The sequence below is a fragment of the Aquarana catesbeiana genome, linkage group LG03 (genome assembly GCF_042186555.1).
Source record: "Aquarana catesbeiana isolate 2022-GZ linkage group LG03, ASM4218655v1, whole genome shotgun sequence".
Classification (NCBI taxonomy): domain Eukaryota; kingdom Metazoa; phylum Chordata; class Amphibia; order Anura; family Ranidae; genus Aquarana; species Aquarana catesbeiana.
Window position 1 is genome coordinate 330,436,353 of NC_133326.1, and position 27,553 is coordinate 330,463,905.

At 43.8% G+C, this 27,553-nt stretch overlaps 1 protein-coding gene across 5 annotated transcripts in view; it reads left to right on the plus strand.

The window, feature by feature from the left end:
• The window catches only part of PDLIM7 (PDZ and LIM domain 7), a 191,851-nt gene that overhangs the window by 29,232 nt on the left and 135,066 nt on the right, over window positions 1-27,553 (plus strand). For 2 of the 5 annotated variants that reach the window (XM_073620500.1, XM_073620505.1), the window contains exon 2: window positions 9,134-9,238. In XM_073620500.1, the coding sequence (XP_073476601.1) occupies window positions 9,134-9,238 (105 nt within the window). Of the gene's footprint in view, window positions 1-8,782; window positions 8,999-9,133; window positions 9,239-27,553 lie in introns of those variants that run through there. The other 3 variants (XM_073620503.1, XM_073620501.1, XM_073620502.1) reach the window with 3 other exon arrangements.

The window sequence follows — 27,553 nt, forward strand, 5'->3', positions numbered from 1 at the left end:
ATACTGTAGCTGCCGACTTTTAATAAAAGGACACTTAAATGTTTAGAGCAGGGGTTTCCAAACTATGGCCCTCCATTTGTTCAGGAACTACGATTTCCATCATGCCTAGTCATGTCTGTGAATGTCAGAGTTTTACAATGCCTCATGGGACGTGTAGTTCCGCAACAGCTGGAGGGCCATAGTTTGGAGATCTCTGGTCTAGAGGTCCAGCGCTGTCCACACCCGAACTGATTCTTCGCTGGTCTTCAGTTCCCCATCGCCAACATGTTTACTGTGGGCAGCTGGCTGTGATTCCTTGCGGCTTCACAACTGAGTGCCCACTGCGCAAATGTGAGCCGAACTGTGCTTTGTGAATGGTCCCCGAAGCCCTCTGGCACCTATATCGTGTCCCAGAAATTTGCGGGTCGGGGAAATGAGGGGGGGCGGAACGTACAATGAGTTCTCCATGGCAATCCAACCAGAAGTGGGAGCAGATACGTGAATGAGAATATGCTCAAAGGTTATATCAATGTTAACATTCAAGAAACAAATTATAAACTCCAAAGTCGGTGGTACGGTAGCGGCGGGCCTTCATACCATCTCAACTTCCTTATCAGACAGATGCTGGAGATGCCAACAAGAGAGAGGCAACACTTTTACACAAATGGTTGCCTTGCCCTAAATTCCTCCCTTACTGGACTCAAGTCCACCCCCGTTTGAAAAAAATTCAGGCCATGACATTTCTTTTTCCATCCGACCTCCCTCTTACTTCACCACATACGTGTCTCCTACCACATACAAAAGCTCTCTCCCCATGCACTTAGTGAATGCAGCCAAAATGATTATTCTAAAATTTTGGAACTCCACCACAGTTCCTGAGATCTCTGACTGGTTTAGAAGAATTGATCAGGCAGGTGAGTTGAATAAACAGGTGTACATCAGTAAGGAAACTATGTTATCCTATGTGAAAACTTGGACTGGATGGTTCCCTGAATTTTTACAAAGGTCTTGATACCTTTGCTCGCTCTGTTCTAATCACATCCTAGGACGCCTTAATGCTCTGCTTTTGTGGGTAAGGTCAGCTCTTGTTTCGAGGGAGAGCCTTCAATGGGCGATTCAGGTCTTGTAGAACTTCATTTGGATTCTCGTCCTATGGAAATTGGTTATGGAATACGCTGGATATGATCCAAAACAGGGTTTTCTAATAGCAGGAGAAACTGGCTTCACTTCAGACTGTTCAGTCCACTGCAAACCCTTGGTGAGAGCATACATGAGGGTCCTGGGCTTTGTGGTCTCCTCATTTAATTAAGTCCCATATGCTCAGTGTCATTCCAGCCCACTGCAGTACAACATTCTGTTGGCCTGGAAGAAGTCAACCCTGTTCCTGGACCATCCTATTAGATGCATCAGTCTTCCAGAGGCAAACATTCTCTGTTGTGGTGGATGTTGAGTCTATCGCTGGAACTGGGACAATCCTTTCTTCTACTAAACTTGGGAGTTCTCACCATGGATGCCAGCCTTTTGGGCTTGGGTGGAGTGCTAGGGACAGCCATGGTGCAAGCAACTTGGACCGTGAGGGAGACTTGACTTCCTATCCAAATACTGGAGCTGAGAGTGATTTATCTTTCTCTTCTGCAGTTGACAGACTTTTTCGGGGGTCTTCCAGTCAGAATAGAGTTTGCAATGCCATGCTTGTGGCTTATGTCAACTACCAAGGAGGCACAAGAAGACACGCAACTCAGCAGGAGACAGATCTCATCCTACATTGGGGGGAGATAAATGTTCCACCCATCATGCACATTCTGGGAGTGGCAGGTGGACTTTATAAGTCAATAGGAACTGATACTGGGGGAATGGTCACTACATCCAGATGTGTTCAGGGCAATCTGTCATTGATGGGTGTTTGTGTCCAGAACAAGGGATCCTCTAGAGGTGGTAACAGTTGGATTGGATATGTTTTAAAGCAGACAGTAAAAAAAAATATATATTTTTTTCAAAATAGTTTTTTTTTGTTTGTTTATAGTGCAAACAATAAAAAACTCAGTGGTGATCAAATACCACCAAAAAAAGCTCTATTTGTGGGGAAAAAAATTACATAAATTTAAATTGTGTACAGGGTTGCATGACCACGCAATTGTCAATTAAAGTAACGTAGCGCCGTATCACAAAAAATGGCCTGATCATGATGGGGGGTAAATCTTAAAGTGGTCAAGTGGTTATAGCCCATCTTTCTTGCCAGCACATATACAGTATGCATTATTCAGTTGGAAGAAAATAAAGTGGTTCTAAGGTCTATATTTTTCTACCATAATGCATTCTGTGCACTAAGGTAGAAAGACTTACCTGTCTCCTCTCACTGCTCCAACACTGTCCTGGCTAAAGCCCTGCTCTCATTTCCTTCTGGTCTCACAGGAGATGTTGAAATCAGCGGGAGCCATACGCTCTTGCTTCTGTCAGTGAAACTCCTGTGAGGAGGGAACAGGGGTATGGCTTACTGGCACTGTGTGTGTCTATGGACACACACAGCCTGGCTCAGGAAAGTGTTCATTTTGACGTCAAATTTCCTTTTAGTTTTAGTCATAGTCTTTTGACTAAAATGCCATTTTAGCTTTAGTCATATTTTAGTCATCTGAATTGTTTTAGTTTTAGTCTTAGTTTAGTTGACTAAAATCTCCAGTACATTTTAGTTTACTAAATTCTAATGGGTTTAGTTAAATTGTAATGCATTATTAAATTGTTTAGAATTTCCAAACTCACAATATACACCTGGAGTAAAAATATAATAACATTTTATTATTTATGGTATTAAAGTGATATTAAAGTCTTGGGGTTTTTTTATGTTTAAAAATAACAAATATGTTATATTTACTAGCTCTGTGTAGATGTTTTGCATGGAGTAGCCCAGATCCTCCTCTTCTCAGGTCTCTTGTCAGCACTCCTGGCCCCTCCCTCCTATCCCGTGGAAAGCAGCTTGCTACGGGGGCACCCGACCTGAGCCGCTGCTCTGTGTGTCCATTCAGACATGGAGCCATGGCTCGGCCCTGCTCCCTCTCTCTCCTTATTGGCTCATTGACTGACGGGTGCCAATGGTGCCGCTACTGTGCCTCAGCCATTGAGGAAAGAGAGTCCTGGACAGCTGAAGCTCTTGTGCAACATCGCTGGATGGAGGTGGTGCTCAGGTAAGTATTAGGGGGCTGTTGTACACAGAAGTTTTTTTAACTTAATGCCTTAAGATAAAAAAAAAAAACCTTCTGCCTTTAGAACCACTTTAAGGTTTGAACATTCACGACAAACACAGATTTAGCTGTTGTGATATATAACCAGTGTTAATTTTGACATCAAGTTTGGATTTAGTTTAAGTTGTAGTCTCTTGACTAAAATGCCATTTTAGTTTTAGTCGTATTTTAGTCATCTGAATTATTTTAGTTTTAGTCGTAATTTGGTCAACTAAAATAGTGTGAATTTCGTTGATGAAAATATTTTCATCAACTAAATTAACACTGTTTAGGAGCATACCCACATGGGTGCCCCCATAGCACCCAGCTTGCTAAAGAGGCACCTGTAGAAAGGGGAAGCAGACAGCACTAGCGGGGGGACTCCAGAAGAGGAGGTAGGAGACTGCTCTGTGTAATATCATTGCACAGAGCGGGTAAGTATAACATCTTTTTTCATTTTAATACAAAAATAAATTTTAAAAAAGCTGCATTTAATAGCACTTTAACCTATCAGCTTGTCTTTGGAGTGTGGGGGGGGGGGAAACCCACGCAAATGCAGGGAGAACTTGCAAATTTCATGCAGGTAGTGTCGTGACTGGAATTCAGACCAAAGACCCCAGTGCTACATGACTACAGTGTATGTAATGAAATTATTTAGTAAATGCACCAATATTTACAATATGTATCTTCCTTTGTTACCTTATGCTGTTACAATAAAACCACTTGCCGGTTTTCTTGGGATGATATCTTCAGCTGCAGGCATCACCCCGATACCGTTTTTTAGAGCCGACGGCAGATCTCTTGTAATAGCAATCAGAGTGGCTAACTAGCCACTTGATTGCTAACACAAGCAGCGGGAGAGGAAATCCCCCCCCTCCGGCCGCCTTCCGTGGCTCTCTTGGGCTCTCCTGTCCCACGGGGAGACTCGAGCTACCAGTCGGCATCTTCGCAGGCTGGCCGGAGACCCATACAAAGCCCGAATCAGCTTTGATCAGGTCTCCGCTATTGTAACCTGGAAGTGATGACATGACATCACTTCTGGTTTACCTGGCTGTCAGCAGCGCCATTTTTTGAAAATCGAAAGTATTAAAAAATGCCGATCTTGGCATTTGAATGATTTTAAGTGTACAGGAAGGATTTGGGTGTCTTATTGACCTCAAATTTACATTCCTTGTGACAGCAATAAAAGTGATCAATTTTTTTTTTTTTAAAGCAACAGTGTAAAAATAAATAAAATAAATAATAATAAAAAAAAATAACATTTAAAGTATCCATGTGTTAGCATGCAAAGGCAAACGCGCGCGTTGGTCCTGCACACACGCAAACAGCGGTTGTCCCACACATGTGAGGTATCGCCACAAACATCAGATTATGGGCAGTAATTCTAGCACAAGACCTCCCCTGTAGATACAAAGTGGCAACCTGTAGGCTTTTAAAGCGTCGCCTATGGATAGTAAAATTTACGTCGTTTGTCGCCGCTGTACAGGCGTGCGCAATTTTAAAGCGTGACATGTTTGTTATCTACTTACTCGGCGTGACATCATCTTGTATATTTTACAAAAAAATTGGGTTATGTATTTTTTTTTGCATTCAAATTTTAAAAAGTGTATTTATTACCAAACAAACGCTGCGCAAATACCGTGTGACAGAAAAAAAATAGTAAAACCCACCAATTTATTCTCTAGGGCAGTGGTTCTCAGCCCTGTCCTCAAGTACCCCCAACAGGCCATGTTTGCAGGTTTTATTTATCTTGCACAGGTGCTTTAAATCAGAGTCAGAGTCAATGACTTGGTATTTTGGACAGCTATTTTATCTAAGAGAAATTCCCAAAACATGGCCTGTTGGGGGTACTTGAGGGCAGGGTTGAGAACCACTGCTCAAGGCATAGCTCCCAACTGTCCCTGATTTGGAGGGAATGTCCCTGATTTGGAGCAATGTCCCTCTGTCCCTCATTCCTCCTCATTTGTCCCTCATTCTGGTCTGATCTATATAGATGTATATAAAATGCACTTTTTATCTATCAAAAAGGGTTTTCCAGCACTAAACGTTTCATCTGATTTCTAAATTGCTGCATCTGTAAATTCCAAAAGCCAATATAAATGAATAGTAGTGGTAAAAAAAGAGCACTTGTGGGTTTAACCAATCTAGTTTTTTTGTACAATTCCCTTTTAAGGGGTGTGGCAAGGGGCGTGTCCAATGCCTGCATACTTTTGCTGATAGGTGTCCCTTATTCCCATCTCAGAAAGTTGGGAGGTATGCTCTAGTCTAGGGCCTCTGCTTTTAAAAATATATATAATGTTTGGAAGAAGAAATGTTCTAGCAAAAAATACTGATTGTTACATGTAAACAAAAAGTGTCAGAAAAGGCCTGGGCTGAACAAGGTTTTTAATAAAAAAAAAAAGCTGCCTTTAATATAACTTTAACCTATTAGCTTGTCTTTGGAGTTTGGGAATAAACCCATGAAAGCACAGGAAGAACCAGGGGTGTATCTACAGCAAGGCAAACATGGCGTTTGCTGGGCAGCATTTTTGGGCGGCATTTTTGAGGGGGCAGCACCTATACTAGGATGATGCAGCTGCAGGCATCACCCCGGCATCATTTTTGGCTGTCTTGTAATAGCAATGGGAGCTGCCTACTAGCCGCCCTTTTGCTATTACAAGCAGGGACACCCCCCCCTCCCTCCTGCTGTCCTCCGTGGCATTCTCGGGGCTGTCCCGTTGTCCCACCTGGAGAAACGAGCGATCAGCTGGCGTGTCCAACGGCTGGCTGGACAGCCAAGCAAAGCCAGGATCAGCTTTGATTGGCTGTTCGTAACAGTAAACCGGAAGCGATGACATGACATCACTTCTGGTTTACTCGGAAATCATCAGCGCCATTTTTAAAAATCGAAAACATTCAAAAGCACAGATCTTTGGATCTTTTAAGGAGCCAAGGAGCTGTCACTGTGTATTGCTTGATAGCAATAAAAGTGAAAAAAAAAAATCAAAGCAAAAAAAAAAAAAAAAAGAAGAATTAAAAAAAACAATAAAATGTAAAGTGCCCTCATCCTCCCGTGCTTGTATACAAAGGTGAACGTGCGTGTCAGTCCTGCACACACGCAAACAGCGATCGTCCCAGACATGTGAGGTGTCACTGCAAACGTCAGATCATGGGCAGTCATTCTAGAACCAGACCTCCTGTGTAAATCTACAGTAAAGCGGTAACCTGTAAAGGCTTTTAAAGCGTCACCTGAGGATAGTAAAATTTAAGTCGTTTGTCACCGCTGTGCGGCCTTGCGCAATTTTAAAGCATGACATGTTTGGCATCTACTTACACTTGTACTTGTACTCGGCGTGACATCATCTTTTATATTTCACAAAAAAAAAATTGGGTTATGTATTGTGTTTTTTTAGCATTACACTTGAAAAAAAAAGTTCAAAACTGACAGTAAAACGCTGAGCGCTTTTGCGGCACTTTTGAGATGTTTGCAGTGCGGTTTTTAAAAAGACACATGACTCAAAAACTGTACCAAAAATGCTGTGGGGTGTTTTTGAGGCGCTTCCTATTCATTTCAAGGGGGAGGAGCATTTTTTCATGTGTTTTTTTTTAGCTCCCCAAACATGCTCCAAAGCTGCTGCAAGCAGGATTTTGTTCACAAGCACACTACCCCAGTGGTTGTATACCGCTGGACGTTTTTTTTTTTTCCTGCAAGGAAAATCATAATGTGCTAGTATGCATCACATACTAGCACATTATGGGAAACTTACCTAAGACGAAGCTGTTCCAGTACCGTGATGCCAGTGCTGCAGCCGCTTCCATCTTCATCTGTCTTGCTTTCGAGTTTGCAGGCTCCAGCTCTGTGACTGGCCGGAGCCATGATGACGGGAGCCGCCGGTCATGGCACAGGGCTCGGAAGAAGCCACGATGACGGGAGCCGCCGGTCATGGCACAGGGCTCTGAAGGAGCCACAATGACGGGAGCCGCCGGTCATAGCACAGGGCTCGGAAGGAGCCACGATGAAGGGAGCCGCTGGTCATGGCACAGGGCTCGGAAGGAGCCACGATGACGGGAGCCGCCGGTCATGGCACAGGGCTCGGAAGGAGCCACGATGAAGGGAGCCGCCGGTCATGGCACAGGGCTCGGAAGGAGCCACGATGAAGGGAGCCGCTGGTCATGGCACAGGGCTCGGAAGGAGCCACGATGAAGGGAGCCGCTGGTCATGGCACAGGGCTCGGAAGGAGCCACGATGACGGGAGCCGCCGGTCATGGCACAGGGCTCGGAAGGAGCCACGATGAAGGGAGCCGCCGGTCATGGCACAGGGCTCGGAAGGAGCCACGATGAAGGGAGCCGCCGGTCATGGCACAGGGCTCGGAAGGAGCCACGATGAAGGGAGCCGCCGGTCATGGCACAGGGCTCGGAAGGAGCCACGATGAAGGGAGCCGCTGGTGATGGCACAGGGCTCGGAAGGAGCCACGATGAAGGGAGCCGCCGGTCATGGCACAGGGCTCGGAAGGAGCCACGATGAAGGGAGCCGCCGGTGATGGCACAGGGCTCGGAAGGAGCCACGATGAAGGGAGCCGCCGTTCATGGCACAGGGCTCGAAAGGAGCCACGATGAAGGGAGCCGCCGGTCATGGCACAGGGCTCTGAAGGAGTCACGATGAAGGGAGCCGCCGGTCATGGCACAGGGCTCGGAAGGAGCCACGATGAAGGGAGCCGCCGGTCATGGTACAGGGCTCGGAAGGAACGACACGGGTGGCCTTTCCTTCAGAGCGCATGATGTCACTGGCTGTCACTGGCATGATGTCATTGGCTAAACGGTGTACGTTTAGGAGATATTTACACTACCTATAGGTAAGCCTTATTATTGGCTTACCTATAGGTAAAAGGCAGTAAAGAAAGTTTACTTCCTCTTTAAACCTGGGTTCACACATATGTGATTCGGAAACCAGAGCGATTACAGCGCCGGCTCCCACATCGCATCTCTCCCGCAGCCAGTTCACATTGCCCTCTGTGAACCGCTGCGGGTGTCAATACAATATTAATGACACCCCCAGATAGTTCACAGATCGCAGTGCGAACTGTGGATTCAGACAGGAATCAGATCGCATGGGTAAGAACACCCACGCGATCCGATTCCAGAGCAGGGAAAAAAAAGTCCCTGCACCTTTTTTTTCTGCGAATCCAATGCGAGTTCAGCCATACAACTGACTGCAATTGATTTTTGTTTTTTTTTTTGCTATTGGAATTCAAGCCAAGGACCCCAGTGCTACAAGGCAGAAGGGCTAACCACTAAGCCGCTGTGTACGTAATGATATGATGATTTGGTAAATGCACCAATAAAAAAGGATGTATCTTCCTTGGTTTCCTCAGACTGATACAAACATTGACTCCTAGTTAGTATTGGTCAGCTCATTGGCATCTTTGGTACATGTGCTGCTTATTCCCCATTCGGAGCAGGCTGTGTAAAATCACGAGGGAAGTGAACTTTTATTGAACGGACTGGCATTTGTTAGGAGGCCGGCCTCCCTCAGTCAGTGCCATGGCAGGCAGTATCCGTGTGTGTGTGAGAGGAATGTACTTCTCTATAAACTCCCCCTTGTTAGGAGCTGGGAATGTGTGTGCTCCAGCCCTGGTCCCTCCCAGAGCAAAGCATGATTCATTTCCCTGGATCCCCCGGCCCCGGCCCGGGTGTCATCTTACACTCCTTATATAGACTGGGAGCCGGGGAGAGCTGGCAGGACTCAGAGCTTGTCCTTCTTCCGCCTGTAGCCTTTGGGTGAGACTCCAGTGTGAGGTGTATGGAGCTGTCCTAGGCGCTGCTAGTGGGTCACCTTGTACCTTTCTATGGGAGAGGGAGTGAGGGGGGCTTTATCCTAAACTTTAGCATGGCTGCAAATCTTTAGTGCTCAGGTCACCCCCATGGAAGTGTCTGACTGTCTTTTCTTTCTTGTATGCAGATTGGTGACATGGAGGAATACAAAGTGACTCTGGATGGTCCGGCCCCATGGGGCTTCAGACTTCAGGGGGGAAAGGACTTTAACATGCCGCTCTCCATCTCCCGGGTGAGTGCCTCTTATCCTACTCTTGGCAACCGCTCAGTTATTCCATTTCTGTTGCTGTGCGACTCTCTTCCCAACTGAAAAAGCTCAAAGTCGATCGATTCCTCCATCCACTGCGTGGTTGGACGAATCACCCCGTCGCTAGCTGTCAGAATACACCGACGGTGACTGCATTTGATTGGCTGCGCTGGCTGGGGTTCATTTACTCAAAGTGGAGAGTGCAAAATCTGGTGCAGCTGTGCCTGGTAGCCAGTCGGCTTCTAAAATATTAACCACTTCAGCTCCTGAAAGTTTACCACCCCCCCACCCCCCCCCCCCCATTTTTTTTTGCGATCCGGCACGGTGTTAATTTAACTGACAATTGCACGGTCCCCAAACCTTTTCCCCCCACAAATAGAGCTTTCTTTTGGTGGTATTTGATTACCTCTGCGGTTTTTAGTTTGTTTTTTTTTTTTTTTTTTTTTTGCAACAAAAGAATGCTGACAATTTTCATAAAACATACCCAATAAAACAAAAATAATAAAAAAAAAAATATTCCTCAGTTTAGGCCAATATGTATTCTTCTGGTAAAAAAAAAATTCCAACAAATGTATATTGATTGGTTTGCACAAAAGTTTTATAGCGCCTACAAACTATGGAATAGATTTATGGATTTTAATTTTTTTTTTTTTTTTTTTTTTCTTTTTATTAGTAATGGTAGCGATCAGCGATTTTTAGCAGGACCGTGACATTGCAGCGGACAAATCTGACACTCAGACCCCATTCACACAGGGGCAACACGACTTGCAGGTCGCTTCAGCGAGGCGACCTGCAAACGACTGTCCGGGCGACTTGCAAAACGACTTCTGTATAGAAGTCTATGCAAGTCGCCCCAAGTCGCCCCCGAAGTCGTACAGGAACCTTTTTCTAAGTCGGAGCGACTTGCGTCGCTCCCCTTGGAACGGTTCCATAGCACAGAACGGGAGGCGACTAGGTCGCCTGACAAGTCGTCCCTGTGTGAATGGGCTCTAAGGGGTTGATTTATTAAAACTAGAGCGTGCAAAATCTGGTGCAGCTGTGCATGGTAGCCAATCAGCTTCTAACTTGTTTAAGCTGTGACAGAAAAACCTGGAAGCTGATTGGTTTCTTTGCAGAGCTGCACCAGATTTTTCACTCTCCAGTTTTAGTAAATCAACCCCTAAGTAAGGATGAGCTCAGGCGTGTTCGCAGCCGCACGTGCAGAGCCCGCCAGGAAGTCGGCACTGCGCTAATCACAGGCACATGCAGCCGTGGATCGGGAAAATGTCTTACTGCCTGTGATTAGCGCAGTGCCGACTTCCTGGTGGGCTCTGCACGTGCGGCTGCGAACACGCCTGAGCTCATCCTTACCCCTAAGTGACACTTCTTGGGGACTAGTGACGCTAATACAGTGATCAGTGCTTAAAAAGAAAAAATGCACTGTCACTGTACTAATGACACTGGCAGGGAAGGGGTTAACAGGGGTGATCAAAGGGTTAACTGTGTGTGTGTCATTTACTGTGGAAAGACAGAGATCGGTGTTCCTGCTTATGGCCCGTATACACGATCCAAAAATCGTCTGAAAAATAACACTATCGGATCGTTAGTACAGAGCTTTCGAGAACCAATCATGACAGTTTATCCGATCGGACAAGCACAAAAAATTTTCTCCCATGATATCAGATCGTACGATTTTCGTTTAATCAGTAAAGTTATTATCCGAAAATATAATACAAATACACCACAACACATTACGTCACTTCCGATTTTTTTTTTTTTTTTTTTTTTCTTTTCTTATTCTATTAGAAATTCTTACTCTCGTAAGCTCTTCATGTTCGATATACAACTAGCATGAAAAAAACGGACGATCGATCATCCAATTTTTGTATTGTGTGTACAGGCCATTACCAGAAATACAAGGTCTCTGTCTCCCCTTCTCAAAGAATGGCAATCTGCCATTCTGCTGATTTCCGGAAACGATCGACGAGTCCCTGTGGACTGAGTCCGCCAAACCCGCTAATTGGCTCCTGCTGTGTCCAGTCACAGTAGGAGCGGGTTGCCGGGTTGCGCGGTTAAGGCTGGCCATACATTATACAATTTTCCTTTTTGATTTACCAAAACCATATAATATGAGGTCAAACCAAAACACTTTCAATTTGTATGCAATCTGACAGGCCCATGTACTACATAGTTGAAGGTAAATCTAAAGGAAATTGAACAAGAAAATTGTATAATGTATGGCCAGAGTAATGCCCTGTACACACAGTTGGACATTCAGACAACAAAATCCATGGATTTTTTCCGACGGATGTTGGCTCAAACTTGTCTTGCATACACACGGTCACACAAATCTTGTCGGAAATTCCGATCGCCAAGAACGCGGGGACGTACAACACGTACGACAAGCCGAGAAAAATGAAGTTCAATAGCCAGTGTGGCTCTTCTGCTTGATTCCGAGCATGCGTGGAACTTTGTGCGTCGGAATTGTGTACACACGATCGATCGGAATTTATGACAACGGAAAATTTGGAGATCCAAATCTCAAATTTTGTGTGATAAAAATTCCGATGGAAAATTTCCGATGGAGCCTACACACGGTCGGAATTTCCGACAACAAGCCCCCATCAAACATTTTCCGTGGGAAAATCCGACCGTGTGTACGGGGCGTAAGTGTTGTCAATAAAACCTGGAAGCTGATTGGTTTCTATGCACAGCTGCACCAGATTTTTTTTACGCTCCAGTTTTAGTAAATTAACTCTATAATGCGCATGCTTTGATTTTTAATTCAAAGCGGGTGATTTCGCCTAAAATTCAAGCTGCGGATGGCCTGCTAAAGTCGCACCTGAGAATGACCTTGAAGGTCTCCTGGGGACAGACAACTTTAAGCCCTGGTTCACACTGACTGCGGGAATGAAATCAGCTCAACTCGCACGATTTCATCCCGCATGTCAGTCCCGACTTCGGGGGCGATTTCAGAGACATCTGTGCGGGTTTTTGCACAGATGTCAATGGAAATCACACCCTGAAATCGCCAAAAGTAGCTGCAAATGCGGCGTTGCACCGATTCAGATGCTTCAATTGCCGCTGATTTTTGGCATGCGATTTGAAATGTCAAATCGCATCGTTGTGAACCAGGACTTACAAATAGAGACACCCTCTGGCTGTAAAGTTTTCTGTCGTTAATCACGTCTGATCGATCGGTGCTCTGCATCCTGGGACACTTCAGCAAGCACTGGGTTAAACGTTGTAAAAGTTCCACTAATAGGAATGCTGCAAGAAAAATAGAATGTGTGTATCCTGTTTCATGACAGGAATTCCTTGAAGCAGAGATTCCTATTTCCATGACACACAAGGGGGGGGGGTCTGTCTGTTTTACAGGAAAGAAAAACTGTAGGCAACTTACTTTTTGATATGGAACAGCTGATGCTGCGAGTAATGTAGATTTGTGCTTCAGCAATACACTGTAGGGTCAAAGATCGGCACGCTGGGACTTGTAGTTCCACACGTGATAATGTATAGGGCTAGTCTCAGGTCTCGCAATGATGGTACAAAAGTTTTCTGTTTTCTTGTATGTAACTAAATGAACAGTAGATGAAGACAATGTGGTTGATTTAGGCTCGGTTTGCAGTCCAGTGTCCTGTGCATTTGTGTTCATCGGTTCTGGTGCGATTTGGGTGCAACTGTTCCCGCTGAACTCATACCTGAACTGGACCCAAAAAACGCACAGGACCCTTTTCAAATTGGCACCCCAGACATGTGTAAACCGGCTCTATTGAAAGCCGATCACACTCCTATGTTATGAATTTGATGCAGTGTAAAACACAGCTAACTCTCATATATGTGAACCCAGCCTGAGGCTTCATTCACACTTTTGTGATTTGTTATGCGACTTTGGACAGTAACGTCACATGACAAATCGCACCCCATTCTTTTCAATGGCACCCATTCGAATCGGTGCGTCTTAAAGTTGCAGTGACTTAGAAAAGGTGCCTGCAATACTTTGGTGCGACTTTTGATGCAACTTTGACCCATGGAATGTAAAGTTTGATCAAAATTGCAACAAAAAGTCACCCTGGAAATCGCATGACTTAGGGGACATGCTAATGTGAATGTAGCGTTACTAAAGGCAAATGGGCTATTCACATTGCAAGGGAATTTTTGCCAGAGCTTAAGCTGGTCATAGATGGTTCGAATCTCGGCCTGACTCAGCAGGGACCAGCTGAGATTCGACCCATGTATGGGCAGGCTGATTGATCGACCAACTTGGGTACAACCAGCATGTTGGATTTTGCATGTGATTATTGCCAGCGCCCCTGGCTAGGAGAACACAATAGCTTAGTGTGAGGGGTTCCCCCATTGCCACAGTAGATGAAGACCAGGTGGTTGATTTAGGCTCCATTCACACTTGTGCGATTTTTTTTTTTTTTTTTTTTTTTTTTTTTATGCGCCAGCGACGGGAGAACACCATAGCTCCGCAGTAAGGATTTTTCCACCAACACTGACTTGATGGGGGAATCAAGCAATTTTCTTTCTGCAACCCATTGCAGGAAAGAAAATCTCTCCATCTATGGCCAGCTTTAGTCATGAGTGATGGAACTTCCATCATTCAATCATATGCAAGAAAAAATCATATATATTTTTTTTGTATTCTCCTTGTGTGTGATTTGGGTATTTTCTAAAAAGTGAAACTTCACCGCCTTTACTAAGCTCTGGGGAAAATTCTCTTGCAAAGTGCAACTTCCCTTGCAAAACGAACAGCCTGTTTGCCTTTAGTAAATCATTCCCAATGTGAATGTTTGATTTAGGTCCCACTACAACGTTTGAATTCCTATTGTCAGGGCCTGCTGAGACTTGTAGTGGGGTGATGGCTGGAGAGCACAGGGTTGGCTAAGGCTGCTCTGGTGATATTCTAGCGGCTCGCTGCCTTTTTGGGAACAGGTTCCATCTTGGTATTAAAAGTGTGAACAGCCTGAAGCTCGGAGACGGACGTGTGAGGCAGTATGTGTGACTCCAGGCAGCTGGATGGGCGTCAGTGATAACTATAGAATGATGGGTGGAGGTCTGATGTTATGTTCACAGGTCACTCTAGTTTTTTTTTAGTTTGGAGTAACTTGGTGGGGGGCTGAAAAGCCTGAGTCTCTGACATTCACTTCACACCCTCCTCCCTGGGTGGGGCGGCTTTTGTTCCTAACTGTGTTGATTTTGCTTCTGTGCCATGTTCAGACAATCATTTCCCTTCACGCTAAGCATCTTGCTCTGCCCTTGTGTTTGTTTCGGGGGAGGTCCTGCCCAGACAAGAGCAGTGTGCTTGGGTTATGTATGGGGGGGGGGGGGGGGGGGCAGGAGTGAGAAATAGGGGTGCAATCATATTTAGGACTGCTGCAATTTGGTTCCATCATGCGTTTTTCCTGTTGTATTAGGATTAGTGACAGTCTGTAGTCGCATTACAGTGCTTACATGGCTAGATATGGTTTAAAGACTTAGCCCAGTCGCTGTCTACTTGCCAGGTTAGGGGGGGTCTCAAATATGGCCCCTAACGTCTGCAAAGGGCCACATGTAATACATTTTATATGTAATGCTATTGATAACTGTTAAAAACTGAAGACTTAGGCCGGTTTCACATATGTGCGGTCGTGGTCTCCAGCCTGAGGTCCGGTGCGTTCCTGTTCACTGGTTCAGTTGTGATTCAGGTCAGAATTTTTGCCTGAATTTGCACCTGAACTGGACCCAAAAACACACAGGACCCTTTTGTAATTCACACTGCGGCCTCCCTGGACAGGTGTGAACCGGCTCCATTGAGATCCACACAGTCACAGTCGCATGTCATCGCACATATGTAAACCCGGCCTTACTAGAAGAAATGGTCAGAGCTTGTTCTACTGGAGTGGTTGGAGACTGAAGTCATGCTATAGGAGATCATCAGAGACTAGGGACATGTCGCATTAAACAACTGGACTTTACTACCCTTCCATATACCCAGTGTAGTGACGGGCCTCAGGTGAGACACACAGATGGAATGATTCCTCCTACGTAAGTTCTACCTGTTTATCTGCAGTCTTCTCTTCTCTATTCAGCTATTCAAAGTCCTGAATTTATAAAGCTTGTCTGAGAGTATAGAAAAAGGGGCAGAGAGCTGAAGTTACACTGTGCAGAGCTCAGTGAGGAGAGCTCTGAGAGCTGATTGGAGGAAAAGGACACCCCCCCCCCCCCCCCACACACACACACACTTCACACAGCACACAGGCACAGAGGTGAGGCTGTCAATCACAGGCTGTGTGCTGGAGCTCCCTCCCCTGTCACCTTTTTTCTCTTGGTGTCAGTGGGACAGGTTAGAGAACCTTATCTAATGCTGTTGTATTGACTGTCAGAGTGGTCACATGATCTGGAGTTCATCCTGCTACCTCCCGATTATAAATAGAGACCAGGAACTCACTGACAGTTTGACCACTGTGCAGGGAGCATGTAGTGAGTGCGCTTTTAGCCCAGAAACTCAGCCACTATGGATGCATTTGGGTGGTGTGTGGACATTGTAGCACATCCTCCTCGCCAACGCACATGTGAATAATGTGGTTGGCAAGAGGTTAAAACATATTCAAATACAAAACATTTAATGTTGCATCTTATCAGTTCTTGGATTTATTTTTTTTTGTTTATAGCACAAAAAAATAAAATGCAGTGGTGATCTAATACCACCAAAAGAAAGCTCTGTTTGTGGGGAAACTATTTAAATTTAATTTCTGTACATTGTTGCATGACTGCACAATTGTCAATTAAAGTAACCCCGTGCCATATAGTAAAAAATGGCCTGGTCATGAAGAGGGGTAAATCTTCCAGAGGTCAAGTGGTTACACAAGAAAGATACGGATGGTTGTGTGCTCATTTTAGCTTACAAGAAATTACATGTACACTGCAATTATGACAAGCTCAACAGGTATTTCTGTACTTGCTGAAAATGTTCTTATCCTGGAAAATTAAACCTAATGCAGGAACCACATCTATGGACTGGTAAGCTGCAATATCTTACATTTTTATTTCTGGGGTTAGATAAGTTTTAACTAGGTTGTAAAACGTGAAGGTTTTCTACCTTCAATCTAGGGCATGAAGGTAAAAAACCTTCAATATGCAGCCCCCCCCCCCCCAATACTCACCTGAGCCCGATCCTGATCTAACATGAGAGTGGCAGCTCTTCTGAGTCTCTGCCTCCTCATTGGAGACACAGCAGTGGGAGCAATTGGCTCCCTCTGCTGTCAATCACAGCCAGTGAGAAGGAAGCAGGGGTGGGTCAAACCCTGTTCTGTGTGTTTTTATGGACACACAGAGCGAGGCTAGGGAGAGAGAATGCACGAGTGCCCCCATAGCAAGCGGCTTGCTATGGGGGCACTCGGTAAGGAGGAGGAGCGCCGGCGGGGCACCCGAGAAAAGGAGGATCGGGGCTGCTCTGTGCAAAACCATTACACAGAACAGGTAAGTATAACATAACATGTTTATTTTTTTTTCTAAAAAAGCTAAGCCTTTAATAGCACTTTAAGCCCTAAGACTCTGTCATTTAGGGCAATAGTCTCTAACTAGCTCTGCCATAAATACTCACCATCAATACACTATCCTGCCATGTCAGATAGTGTTTGAGCTTAATGCTTGACTCTGGTAACCAAAAAATTCATTTAAATATATTCTTTAGTAGTCACAAAGGAAATGCATTTACAAACACAGGTATTACCATGTTAAAGTCGCAGTGACATCATCACTGTGTTGCACAGAGCCTGAGCAGAGCTGTGAGAGGGGCCCAAGAGGATGACCCCCTACAGACTGCCTGTAGAAAACTACAGGAGGGGGCGGAGACAGGACTAGTCATCCCGCACAAGGAGAGAGAGCAGCAATGACCGGTCTTAATTTTGGGAAGCTCCTGCATAGAGGAAAGGTTTTACACTGGATTACTGCACAGATATGGAGAAAGTACACAAAACACTCCAAGATTCAGGTACAAATACCTTAGACCCCTTTCACACTGAGGCAGTTTTCAGGTGTTTTGGCACTAGAAATGGCGCCTGAAAACCGCTTCTCATTCATTTCAGTGTGACTTTTCACATGGGGGCGGTGCGCTTGCGGCACTTTAGGAAAAGTCCTGCAAGCAGTATCTTTGGGGTGCTTTGGAAGCGCTGGCCATTCATTTTAAAATGCCCTGCCCATTGAAATGAATGGCCAGCGCTTCCAAAGTGCCTGGAAAAAATGTTTTGGAAGCGCTACAACACAGACGCTTCTACGGCCGCTAGGGGGGTTAAAAGCACCCCCCTAGCGGCCGAAAAGTGCCACTTAAACAGCGATAAAGCGCTGCTAAAACGAGCGGCGCTTTACTGCTAATGCTCGGGGGCCCCAGTGTGAAAGGAGTCTTAGATTTAGACAATATTTGCTTATCCCAGGGTTGATGACGCTGTTTCTTCATGAGGCCCAAACACTGCATCCTATGAGGAGGTCACATTCTATTTTATTCCTGCAATCCTGGGTATTTGTGGCAATTTTGACAGAGCAACCAAGCGTCAGGGGCGCATGGGCAAAGCAAGTATAAGTGGGTAAAGGGATGAGCTAAGAAGAGATTCATTCTGCCCTGAATGAGTTTACCTTTAAAATGAATAGTTGCCCAATGCAGTGGTTAGTGTTTAGATAAAATGCTGACTGGCATGCCTGAGATGGTCAGGATCACACCTGAACATCCAACTGCCCTGTTTTCCTCCAAACATATCAGTCTACAAAGTTTTATTTAGTGCTGTACATCTTGTATATCAATTAACAAGTTGTGTATGTACTGTGGAAAATACGATCATCATTAAAAAAATGAACGCCCCTTGTTTAGTTTTTTAAATTATTTCCTGATAATATTCAATGGAAACAGCAGAGCAGTAAAATGAAGTTTGTTACAAAATCAACAGTTTGGTACAAAGAATGTAGAGAATCTATACTTCGTCACAAAACGCCACAAGCATAGTTGCATAGTCTCCTGTAGCATAAATAAATAGTTAAAGGGTAAAGGAGTAGTGACAGGTGTGTCTATAGGCACTGGCAGACACATGTACAGACTGATGATATGCATGAGTCACTACATTTACAGCCTTCCTGGGAGTAGACAGGATAACTTGTCACCTTTTTACTAGAAAGTCATTCTTTTATCTGCATCGTATGACGCCTAGAAGGCCTCTTGCACATTGGGCATCAAACACGCCCCGTTTAAGGGCGTTTGACTAGCCTAGCATTGGACTAATGCCCCGTACACACGGTCGGATTTTCCGATGGAAAATGTCCGATCGGAGCGTGTTGTCGGAAATTCCGACCGTGTGTGGGCTCCATCGGACTTTCCGACACACAAAGTTGGACAGCAGGAGATAAAATTTTCCGACAACAAAATCCGTTGTCGGAAATTCCGATCGTGTGTAGACAAATCCGACGGACAAAGTGCCACGCATGCTCAGAATAAATAAAGAGATGAAAGCTATTGGCCACTGCCCCGTTTATAGTCCCGACGTAGATGTTTTACGTCACCGCGTTTAAAACGATCGGATTTACCGACAACTTTTTGTGACTGTGTGTATGCAAGACAAGTTTGAGCCAACATCCGTTGGAAAAAATCCTAGGATTTTGTTGTCGGAATGTCCGAACAAAGTCCGACCGTGTGTACGCCCTATTAGTGTTAGCCTAGGTGTCCTAGCACATGTAGGCATTGACAGATGTTTAAAGGCAAAAAAAAAATACCCAGAGCCAGCATTCATACGTGTAGATGCGCGTTAATGCTAGGCGCTTTTAGCATTTGGGCGTCCATTAATTTCATTGGCCAAATGAAATGAACGCCCAAACTCCTGATGCGCTAAACGCTTTTAACAAAAAAAAGAGAATGGCTTTAGGTGCGTTTTTAATGCTGTTTTTCTAATGCCAGGAGAAAAGGTGTTCAGAAGAGCTGGACAGTGCTCATGGAGCCTTGAAGTGATTGTAAAGCTTTAATTTTGTTTTCATTAAAATAACAAACATATCATACTTACCTGCTCTGTGCAGTGGTTTTGCACAGAGTGGCCCGGATCCTCCTCTTCTTGGGTCCCACGCCAGCACTCTATCTGGCTCCAATTTCCTGTCGGGTGCCCCAACAGCAAGCAGCTTTCTATGGGGGCACCTGAGCCGAGCCGCGGCTCTATGTGTGCGTTCACACATAGAGCCGCGGTCCGGCTCGCCCCCTCCATCTCCATATTGGCTCACTGGCTGTGATTGACAGCAGCGGGAGCCAATGGCCAATAAGGAGTGTGAGTCCTTGGAAAGGCAAGGCTCTTGTGGACATCGCTGGATCTAGAGGGAGCTCAGGTAAGTGGGCTGCTGCACACAGAAGGTTTTTTTACCTTCATGCATGGAAAAAAACTTGTGCCTTTACAACCACTTTAAAGGGACCGGAGAGGGAGGAGCCTCAGATAGCAGTAGGGGGACCAAGAATTGACACTCCCAGGAGTTTCGGTTTCTGATGACCGCTAAAGTGGCTGTTTCTATTAGTGTTTGGACACAAACAGTATGTGGATGGTATTACCAGGACCCATCACCAAAGAACAATCCAATATAAAATCTTCTACTCCTGATGAGGATACAACATATGTGTGTGTGTGTTATTTGTACCTATATTAGGGCCCATAAACAGCAGTGCACATCTTTGCATGTGTGTGGTGTGTTTTTTTTTTTTTTTTTTTATTTACTTTTTTATCCTACCTAAAACACATTGGGGGTTATTTGCTAAAGGAAAATCCACTTTGCACTGCAAGTGCACTTGGAAGTAAAGTCGCTGTAGATCCGAGGGGGACATGCAAGGAAAATTAAAAAAAATAGCATTTTAAGCTTGCACATGATTGGATGATAAAATCAGCAGAGCTTCCACTCATTTCAGATCTACCCCTCAGATTTAGAGCGACTGCACTTCCAAGTGCACTTTCAGTGCAAAGTGGATTTGCTTTTCATATATAACCCCTACTGACTCGACGAAGGAATCTTCATTGTTGGCTATTGTATTCAGACACCCGCAAGCACCTGCTGCTGCCTAACTGGGAGTTTATATTTATTTATTATTATTTATGTTTACTGTACAGTAAAAAAAAAAAAATCCAGATTAAAACAGTTTAAAAAAGTATAAAACTAAAATTAAGAACTGAGCCACAGTCATCATAGTTCATCTTCAGTAGAGCTATAGCAATTTATGGAAAGTGAAGATAAGCAAAGCTACATACAGTATGGAAAATGAATTCATACTTCAGGTTCATCGGCTAGTTCAGTGTTTCTCAACCCTTTTTCAGTCAAGACATCCTTTAAAATTCTCGAGGCATCCCATTCTAAAATGTAAAAAACGAAAATAGCTTTACATAAAGCAGCAATTTCAACACATGTAGGACACAGAATGTTAGAGGTGATTTATTCTTTCAAAGCAAATACACCTTTGCACACTGCTACTGACTAGTATTGAAGTGTGTCTCTTCTCCCTCAGTTTCTCTCCCTCACTGTGCTTACAGAGAAGGGAAGGCGAGGGACAAACAAGAACACCGTTCATGATGTCATTGGTTGTTAGGACGCTGACAACTGGAAGGTTGTAATGGTGCTCAATGAAAAACCCGTGGCTTGCATACAGGCCTGATCCACCCGCTGGCTTGCATACAATTTTGAGGCATTTTGCCAAGGCATCCTAGAAGAAACCTTAAGACCCCTTTCACATTGGCAGCGCCGGCCGTTAGCGCTAAAGTGCCACTCTGTTTAGCAGCACTTTAACGCTGTTTTAGCTGTGCTTTCCGCCCACTAGCGTGGCGGTTTTTACCCAAAAAAAGGGGTTAAAAACTCCTGTTAGGCGGTGCTTTCAAAGCGGTGCCCATTCATTGCAATGGGCAGGGCGTTTCGGGAGCACTAAATATAGCGCTCCCAACCCGCCCCAAAGATGCTGCTTGCAGGACTTTTCGTAACGTCCCGCAAACACACCGCCCCAGTGTGAAAAGACACACTGCAATGAATAGGAGGCAGTTTTCTGGCGCTTAGGAGAGGCTATTTCTAGCACTAAAGTGACTGAAATCTGCCCCAGTGTGAAAGGGGTCGAAGGCACACCAGGGAGCCTGGCACTCCGATTGAAAAAAGGCTTGTTTAGTTATTTGATTTTCTCACAGCTTTTGGTCAGCAAGATTGCTGCTTGCCCCATCTGAAATATGGTACTTATTAGGGGTGAACCTGCAAATTTCTTTATAAAAAATATGTTAGAGAATGCGTGCTGCCATTTTTAGCATTCAATTATTGCATATTTTGGCATTTTGCAAATTGTTACAAATTATTAGATACACCTGATTAAATTGTCTGCACACGGATTTCATACAGCACTCTGTTTCAACTATTTTATATCAGACAAAAGCAGTTGTATTTTGGCCTAGGGTAACAAAGGCTGGGATGTCTGTGTTAACCCTCTGGAATGATGTGTGTTTTGGCTGAGATTACATTGCTATGCAATTAGACAACAGAAAATTTGGGGATTGAATTATAAGAAGTGAAAGAAAGCAAGATTATTTTTGTTAATGTTGTTCTAGACATGTCGGTGCCCCTTACCTCCCTGCAGACACTGAAATGAATGTTTCAGATTGATGTTTGAAAGTCGTTTTTGCATCATTTTCACTGCCTGTAAAGAATGTTTTACACTCTTCACCATATTTGTCTAGGCGGAAATGGCCTAGCAACATCTTTGTTAGATAGACTTGTTTATGAATTACCACCATTTTTTCTCCTCAAAATATTGCCTGTAATTTATGTCATCTAAAGCCAGGCCCAGTCCATTCGTTTCAATGGATGGGAGCTGGAGACTTTGTCCTTAAAAGGCATTGTTCCATCACCCAATGATTTTGGCCATTTTTTTTTTTCTATGCCATTTTGCATTTAGAACTTGCACAAATTGAACCATTAATGGTGAACATGACCACAAAAGGAGGAACTAGCATTTTCCTAACCATTATAAACTGTTCTCTTCCTCTACGATCTATGTGATTTTCATAGGATTGAGTAAAGATTGGACTTTTAGGGGTGGCAGAGATGACAGCACATGTGATTGTCCACCTTTGTTGGGGGAAAACCCTTTTGTCTGCCACGTATTTCTTAGTCAATAATATGTTGTTCCCCAGGAGACAGAAATAGTGCTGGGGTGTCTTAAGGCGCCTAGACATGCATGCTTCTATATTAGCTTGTTGTTTGTATATCTTAGACCTGAGGGCTTGTTATGGAAGGGTACTACAGTGATCACTGCAGTCTCATGGGTCTTGTGCCAATCAGCTATCGTTCTACATACTACTGACCACAGGAAGTCAATTGCTCGTCACTTCTGCCATTCCCAGAACATTTGTTAAATGAATGCAAGACGTCCGCTCACTGGACAAGGTGGAGATTGTGGCATTACCGTCCCACCTCTCCACTTCTGCCATCATTGTGCATCCACTGTTCAAGTATAGGGGTCAGCTGTCAGAATATACTAGTTAACAGTGGAAGGTTCATCCCTCCACCCTATTTAGAGTGGATGGGTGAATTGATGAGTTTACTGTATATGTTCAATGGATCGAACAAGAAATTTTTTTTTTTTTTTACATGTGGACAGTTTTTTTTTTTTTTTTGCATAGATGATTTACCAACAAATTGTAAATGTTAAATGTAGCAATGTATGTGAATATTTAATGTTAAACTGCTGTATTCTCAAAATAAACCTGTTACAAACCTGTGTAAGCCCAGGTTCACACTGTCACATGTCAAGTCGTGCCCCGTTAACGGCAACGGAACCGTTCTAATCGGTGCGACTCAAGTCACTCTGACTTAGAAAAAGGTTCCTGCACTAATTTGCTATGACTTCATCATGACTCGCATTGACTTTTGTTAAAGTTGCGCAGGGATGTCGGCTTCAAAGTCGCGCTGGTGTGAACCGGCACTTAGTCAGACGAAGCATAACACGAGAAACTCCTTACTAAAGGAATGGAGAATCTTCATTCAAGAAGTTCAGTGAAGATTCACTTTAATTATGCAATCAGCCAAACAAAATATTTTATCTGCATATGACTGGGTATTCGAAGTGAACACAGCTTCCATTTATTGAGAGAAGATTCTCAACTACTTAACACATACACAGGGATTACCTTCATTCAGAACTTCATGTCTAAAGATCTTGATTTAAGCTGGCCATAGATGGATAGAATTTTAAATGAAAATTCTTAGGAACAGTCTTAAGCCGGCCATAGACTGTTCGAATCCCGGTGAACACAATAGCTCTACGGGAGAGCTTCAACTGTCAACACTGTCTGTGTTAATGGGGGAATCGAGTGAATTTCTCATGGCCTTAGGAAATTTCATACAAAAATTCTCAAAACATTCAAAGTTTTTGTTTGCTTTTTGTTTTGGATAGAGTGGACTTTACCGAACGTAAAAAAAAACATACACTGTTAGAAATTAGTTTGTTTGAGAAAAATTAACCATCTTGCTCCTTTGAATTTTCTCATCACTGCGATCGAAAACAAACATTGATTTGACCCACTAATGATTCAAATTTTCGTTCCAAAGAATATTCATTTGAAATTCTACCTATCTATGACCAGGTTTACCTGTGTAAGGTGAACTTTGCTCCACCCCATCCCAGCTGCCAAGCCTAGCTTTTGGTAAGTGAAGCAGCCATTTATATAAAAAAGACTAACCTAACAGGGAGGTGACCATAGGGAGTAAGTCCAACTTTTACATGAAAAGCTGACATATGCATATAACTCCAATGGACTATAGCTTCGAACCTACAGATGGCGTGTGTTTTCACTAAATGTCATTTCTGCTTGAATTGCTCAGGAATCCACATGTGGTATGTTCTCAGTGCAGTGAAAATATTCTTTACCAAATTCAATGGCAGGAAAGTGTAAATGACTTCACAAACGATTAGACAACTGTGATAACTTAGCAAGGGCTGGAAGTTACACGGCTGCATTTGGCCATTGGGCACACCCAAATTTCCAGACACAACAATCTCTTTAATTGGCTTGCACAGCTGTGTGACACATGTATTTCTCATGGAGAAAGGTTATTCTAATTCCCTAAAAGGGTTAAAGACAGGAGATATCCCATTTTGATTACTCAGCTTTACTTCTTTGTTTTGTTTTTTTTTTTTGCACAAAGAATGATGAGGTTCGCAACTATTTTTTCCCAACATTTCCTAGGTGAATTTAGGGTGGCTGAACAAACTATTTGTTTATGGATGAGTAAACCTAAAATACAACCCGACTTATATAATATGGACATAGGGACATTTACAGATGAGAATGCTAAGGATTTCATTGAAAGCTCTAACCAGAAATGAGTATGGAGGGAGGTATTTCCTTGCATACTGCAGACACCCAGCAAGATATTCCAATAAAAGCCTTGAATGGAAAGTATATTTTGTTTTGGTATTTTTATTTATTATGGTCAGAAATTTAAAAAAAAAAAAAAAAAAATACATTTTTATTTTCGTTTAGAATATTTTGTACTTCCATATTAACGCAGCAGGCAGAAATCTCAGCTCCTCTTTTTTTTTTTTACTTGGTTTTTCAGGCTAATGCCGTGTACACACGGCCGGTCTTTACAACCAAACTTGTCTGACGGAACAAATCTGTCGGAGAATTTGACCGTGTGTGGGCTTCTGCAACAGACCTTTTCTGTCGAAAATGTGACGGACTTTAGATTTAGAACATGTTTCAAATCTTTCTGACGGACTCGAGTCCGGTCGAAAAATCCGTTCGTCTGTATCCTAGTCTGATGGACAAAAACCGACGCTAGGGCAGCCATTGGCTACTGGCTATGGACTTCCTTATTCTAGTCCGGTCGTACGTCATCACGGTCGAATCCGTCGGACTTTGGTGTGATTGTGTGTAAAGTCTGATTCGACGGTCCGATAAAGTCCGACGTGATTCAGTCCGTCAAAAGTATGGTTGTGTGTACACAGCATAAGGCTGAAAAAGACGATTCCCTACTGCGCATGCACGCTGCACATTGGGACTGGCCCGGAGGCGGAGGAGGGGGGCTGAATTTCTGGATGCGTTCACCCCGGCAAAGTAACCCGGAAGTGGGAACGGGTACCTGTCAAAACCAGTGTCAAATGTGGCAGCAGAGGGGGGGCTGGCGGCTGGAGGCAAGTAAGCGAAGCTTCGCCTTTTGGGTGGAACTCCGCTTTAAGTAGTTGTGTGGGCTGGCATTGAAGTGAACCTTTTGTTTTGTGGACAAAGCATATGTGAATTTCAATGTGTCATCCTTCTTCCCTCCCATCCACTGTTTTCACTTTTAGGTGATATAACACTAAAGGTTCAGTCAGAGAGCAAGAGAAAGTCTCAAGGTAAAGCGTTTCTTCAGTGCTGTCTCTTTAGAAAGCACATATTGCTCTGTGAATTCTGTGTCATGGATGTACCGCATTTTTAATGATTATTTCTAAAACAAAAAGTATAATCCCCCCCCCCCCCCCCACCACCACCACCAAAAAAAAAATAAAAAAATCAGTGTGAGGCTTATTAATCCAAAACAGTAATCAGAGAATGTTGAGACACAAAACATTTAACTTTTCCTCTAACGTATACGGTATATGTCTGTCTACCGCAGCTGGATGGGTTGGTCCCTTCTATAGCATTTGCTCTGTAATGCCGCGTACACACGATCGTTTTTCTTGTCGGAAAAAGATATTACGGCTTTTCGGATTCTGCTCAAGTTTGCCTTGCATACACACGGTCACGCAAAAGTTTGCTGAAATTACGGCCGTCAAGAAGACTGTGACGTACAACACTACGACGAGCCGAGAAAATGAAGTTCAATGCTTCTGAGCATGCGTCAAATTGTTTCCGAGCATGCGTCGGAATTGCCACAGACGATCGCATTTTCAGATAGGAACTTTTCCCGACCGAAAAATTGAAAGCATGCTCTCAATCTTTTGCTGGCTGGAATTCCGCCAGCAAAAGACCAATGGAGCATACACACAGTCGCGTTTTCTGATGAAAAGCTCTCATTGGTCTTTTTGCGGGCCGAAATTCCGACGCATTTCTCGCTCCTATTATTGTCATTGTAAATATCAGCTCAACAAAGCCATTTGTATTTCTTACAAGGGGGGTGCATGAGTGATAGTTGTTCGGAAGGTTCTGAATTTGGATGGTGCTAAAACAGAGGACCTGTGTCAATTTTAAAAAGAAAAATATCTTTAGTTCTAATTTAAACATGAAATCCTAAATTCTTTGAAGGTACTGAAACTCGTTCATTTATATCCAGAAAGGTTATTAATATCTCATTTATTTGAGGCATCGTGCATTTAAGTTTGGAGGCCCCTTAGCATCTGTTACTTACAGTACATTCCAAGTTAAGTAAGAATGTTGAAGAAGAAATAGGAGCTGGGTAATGTTGGGAGCTAGAATATCAAAAGTGAAGTCAGAATTTTTTTTTAAAGTGAACCTTTCGCCTTGTGCTACATATATTTCAGCAAGCTTTATTAAAGTAGTACTAAAGGCTTCAAGTGTGTGTATGTATGTATGTATGTATGTATGTATGTATGTATGTATTTTTTTTTTTTTTTTTACCTTAATGCAATAACAGCATTAAAGTAAAACACACCCCAGTACATGTGCCAAGTCTCACATGCTGTCCATTTTACTGCTAATGGCTCAGTGATTGATCAGCGCTATTTCCCAAACGTTCTAAATTTACAGGAGACACTGGGGGCATCAAAGGTATAGGCCATCAATCATATTGCTAGGAATAGGGGGGACAGGAGCATGACATGCCACGCGTTGTGTGTGTTGATAGACATTAGCTAAAGGAGACACCCACAAACAAGGAGGAGGGGGCAGCGGCATTGGGATCCTCAAGGACAAAGAGGAAAGGGACATTTAAAAAAAAATAAGCACTATACTTAAAGCAGAACTATAGGCAAAACCTTTTTTTTTTTTTTTTTTTTTCTTTTTTTCCATTTTGGATACAGCACGGGAGGGTTATATAACCCCTGCCAGATTTTTGCCATCTGTGTCCTATTTTGGAGATCCCCCTTCACTTCCTGTCCCATAGCCAAACGGGAAGTGAGAGGAATTCCCTGAAAAATAAGGGAATCCATTGGGGCCCTCCAGATCACTTGAATTAGTGTCCCCATTGGAAGATTTTCCCTCTATTACTTTCACTTTATATCGCCCTAATTGGGGCACAGACAGCAATAATAACCTAATAGGTGTGCTAATCCAGCTCCACTCTATCCAAAACTAAAAAAATTAAATAAAAAGTTTTGCCTTTAGTTGTACTTTACCCACTTCAATACAGGACACT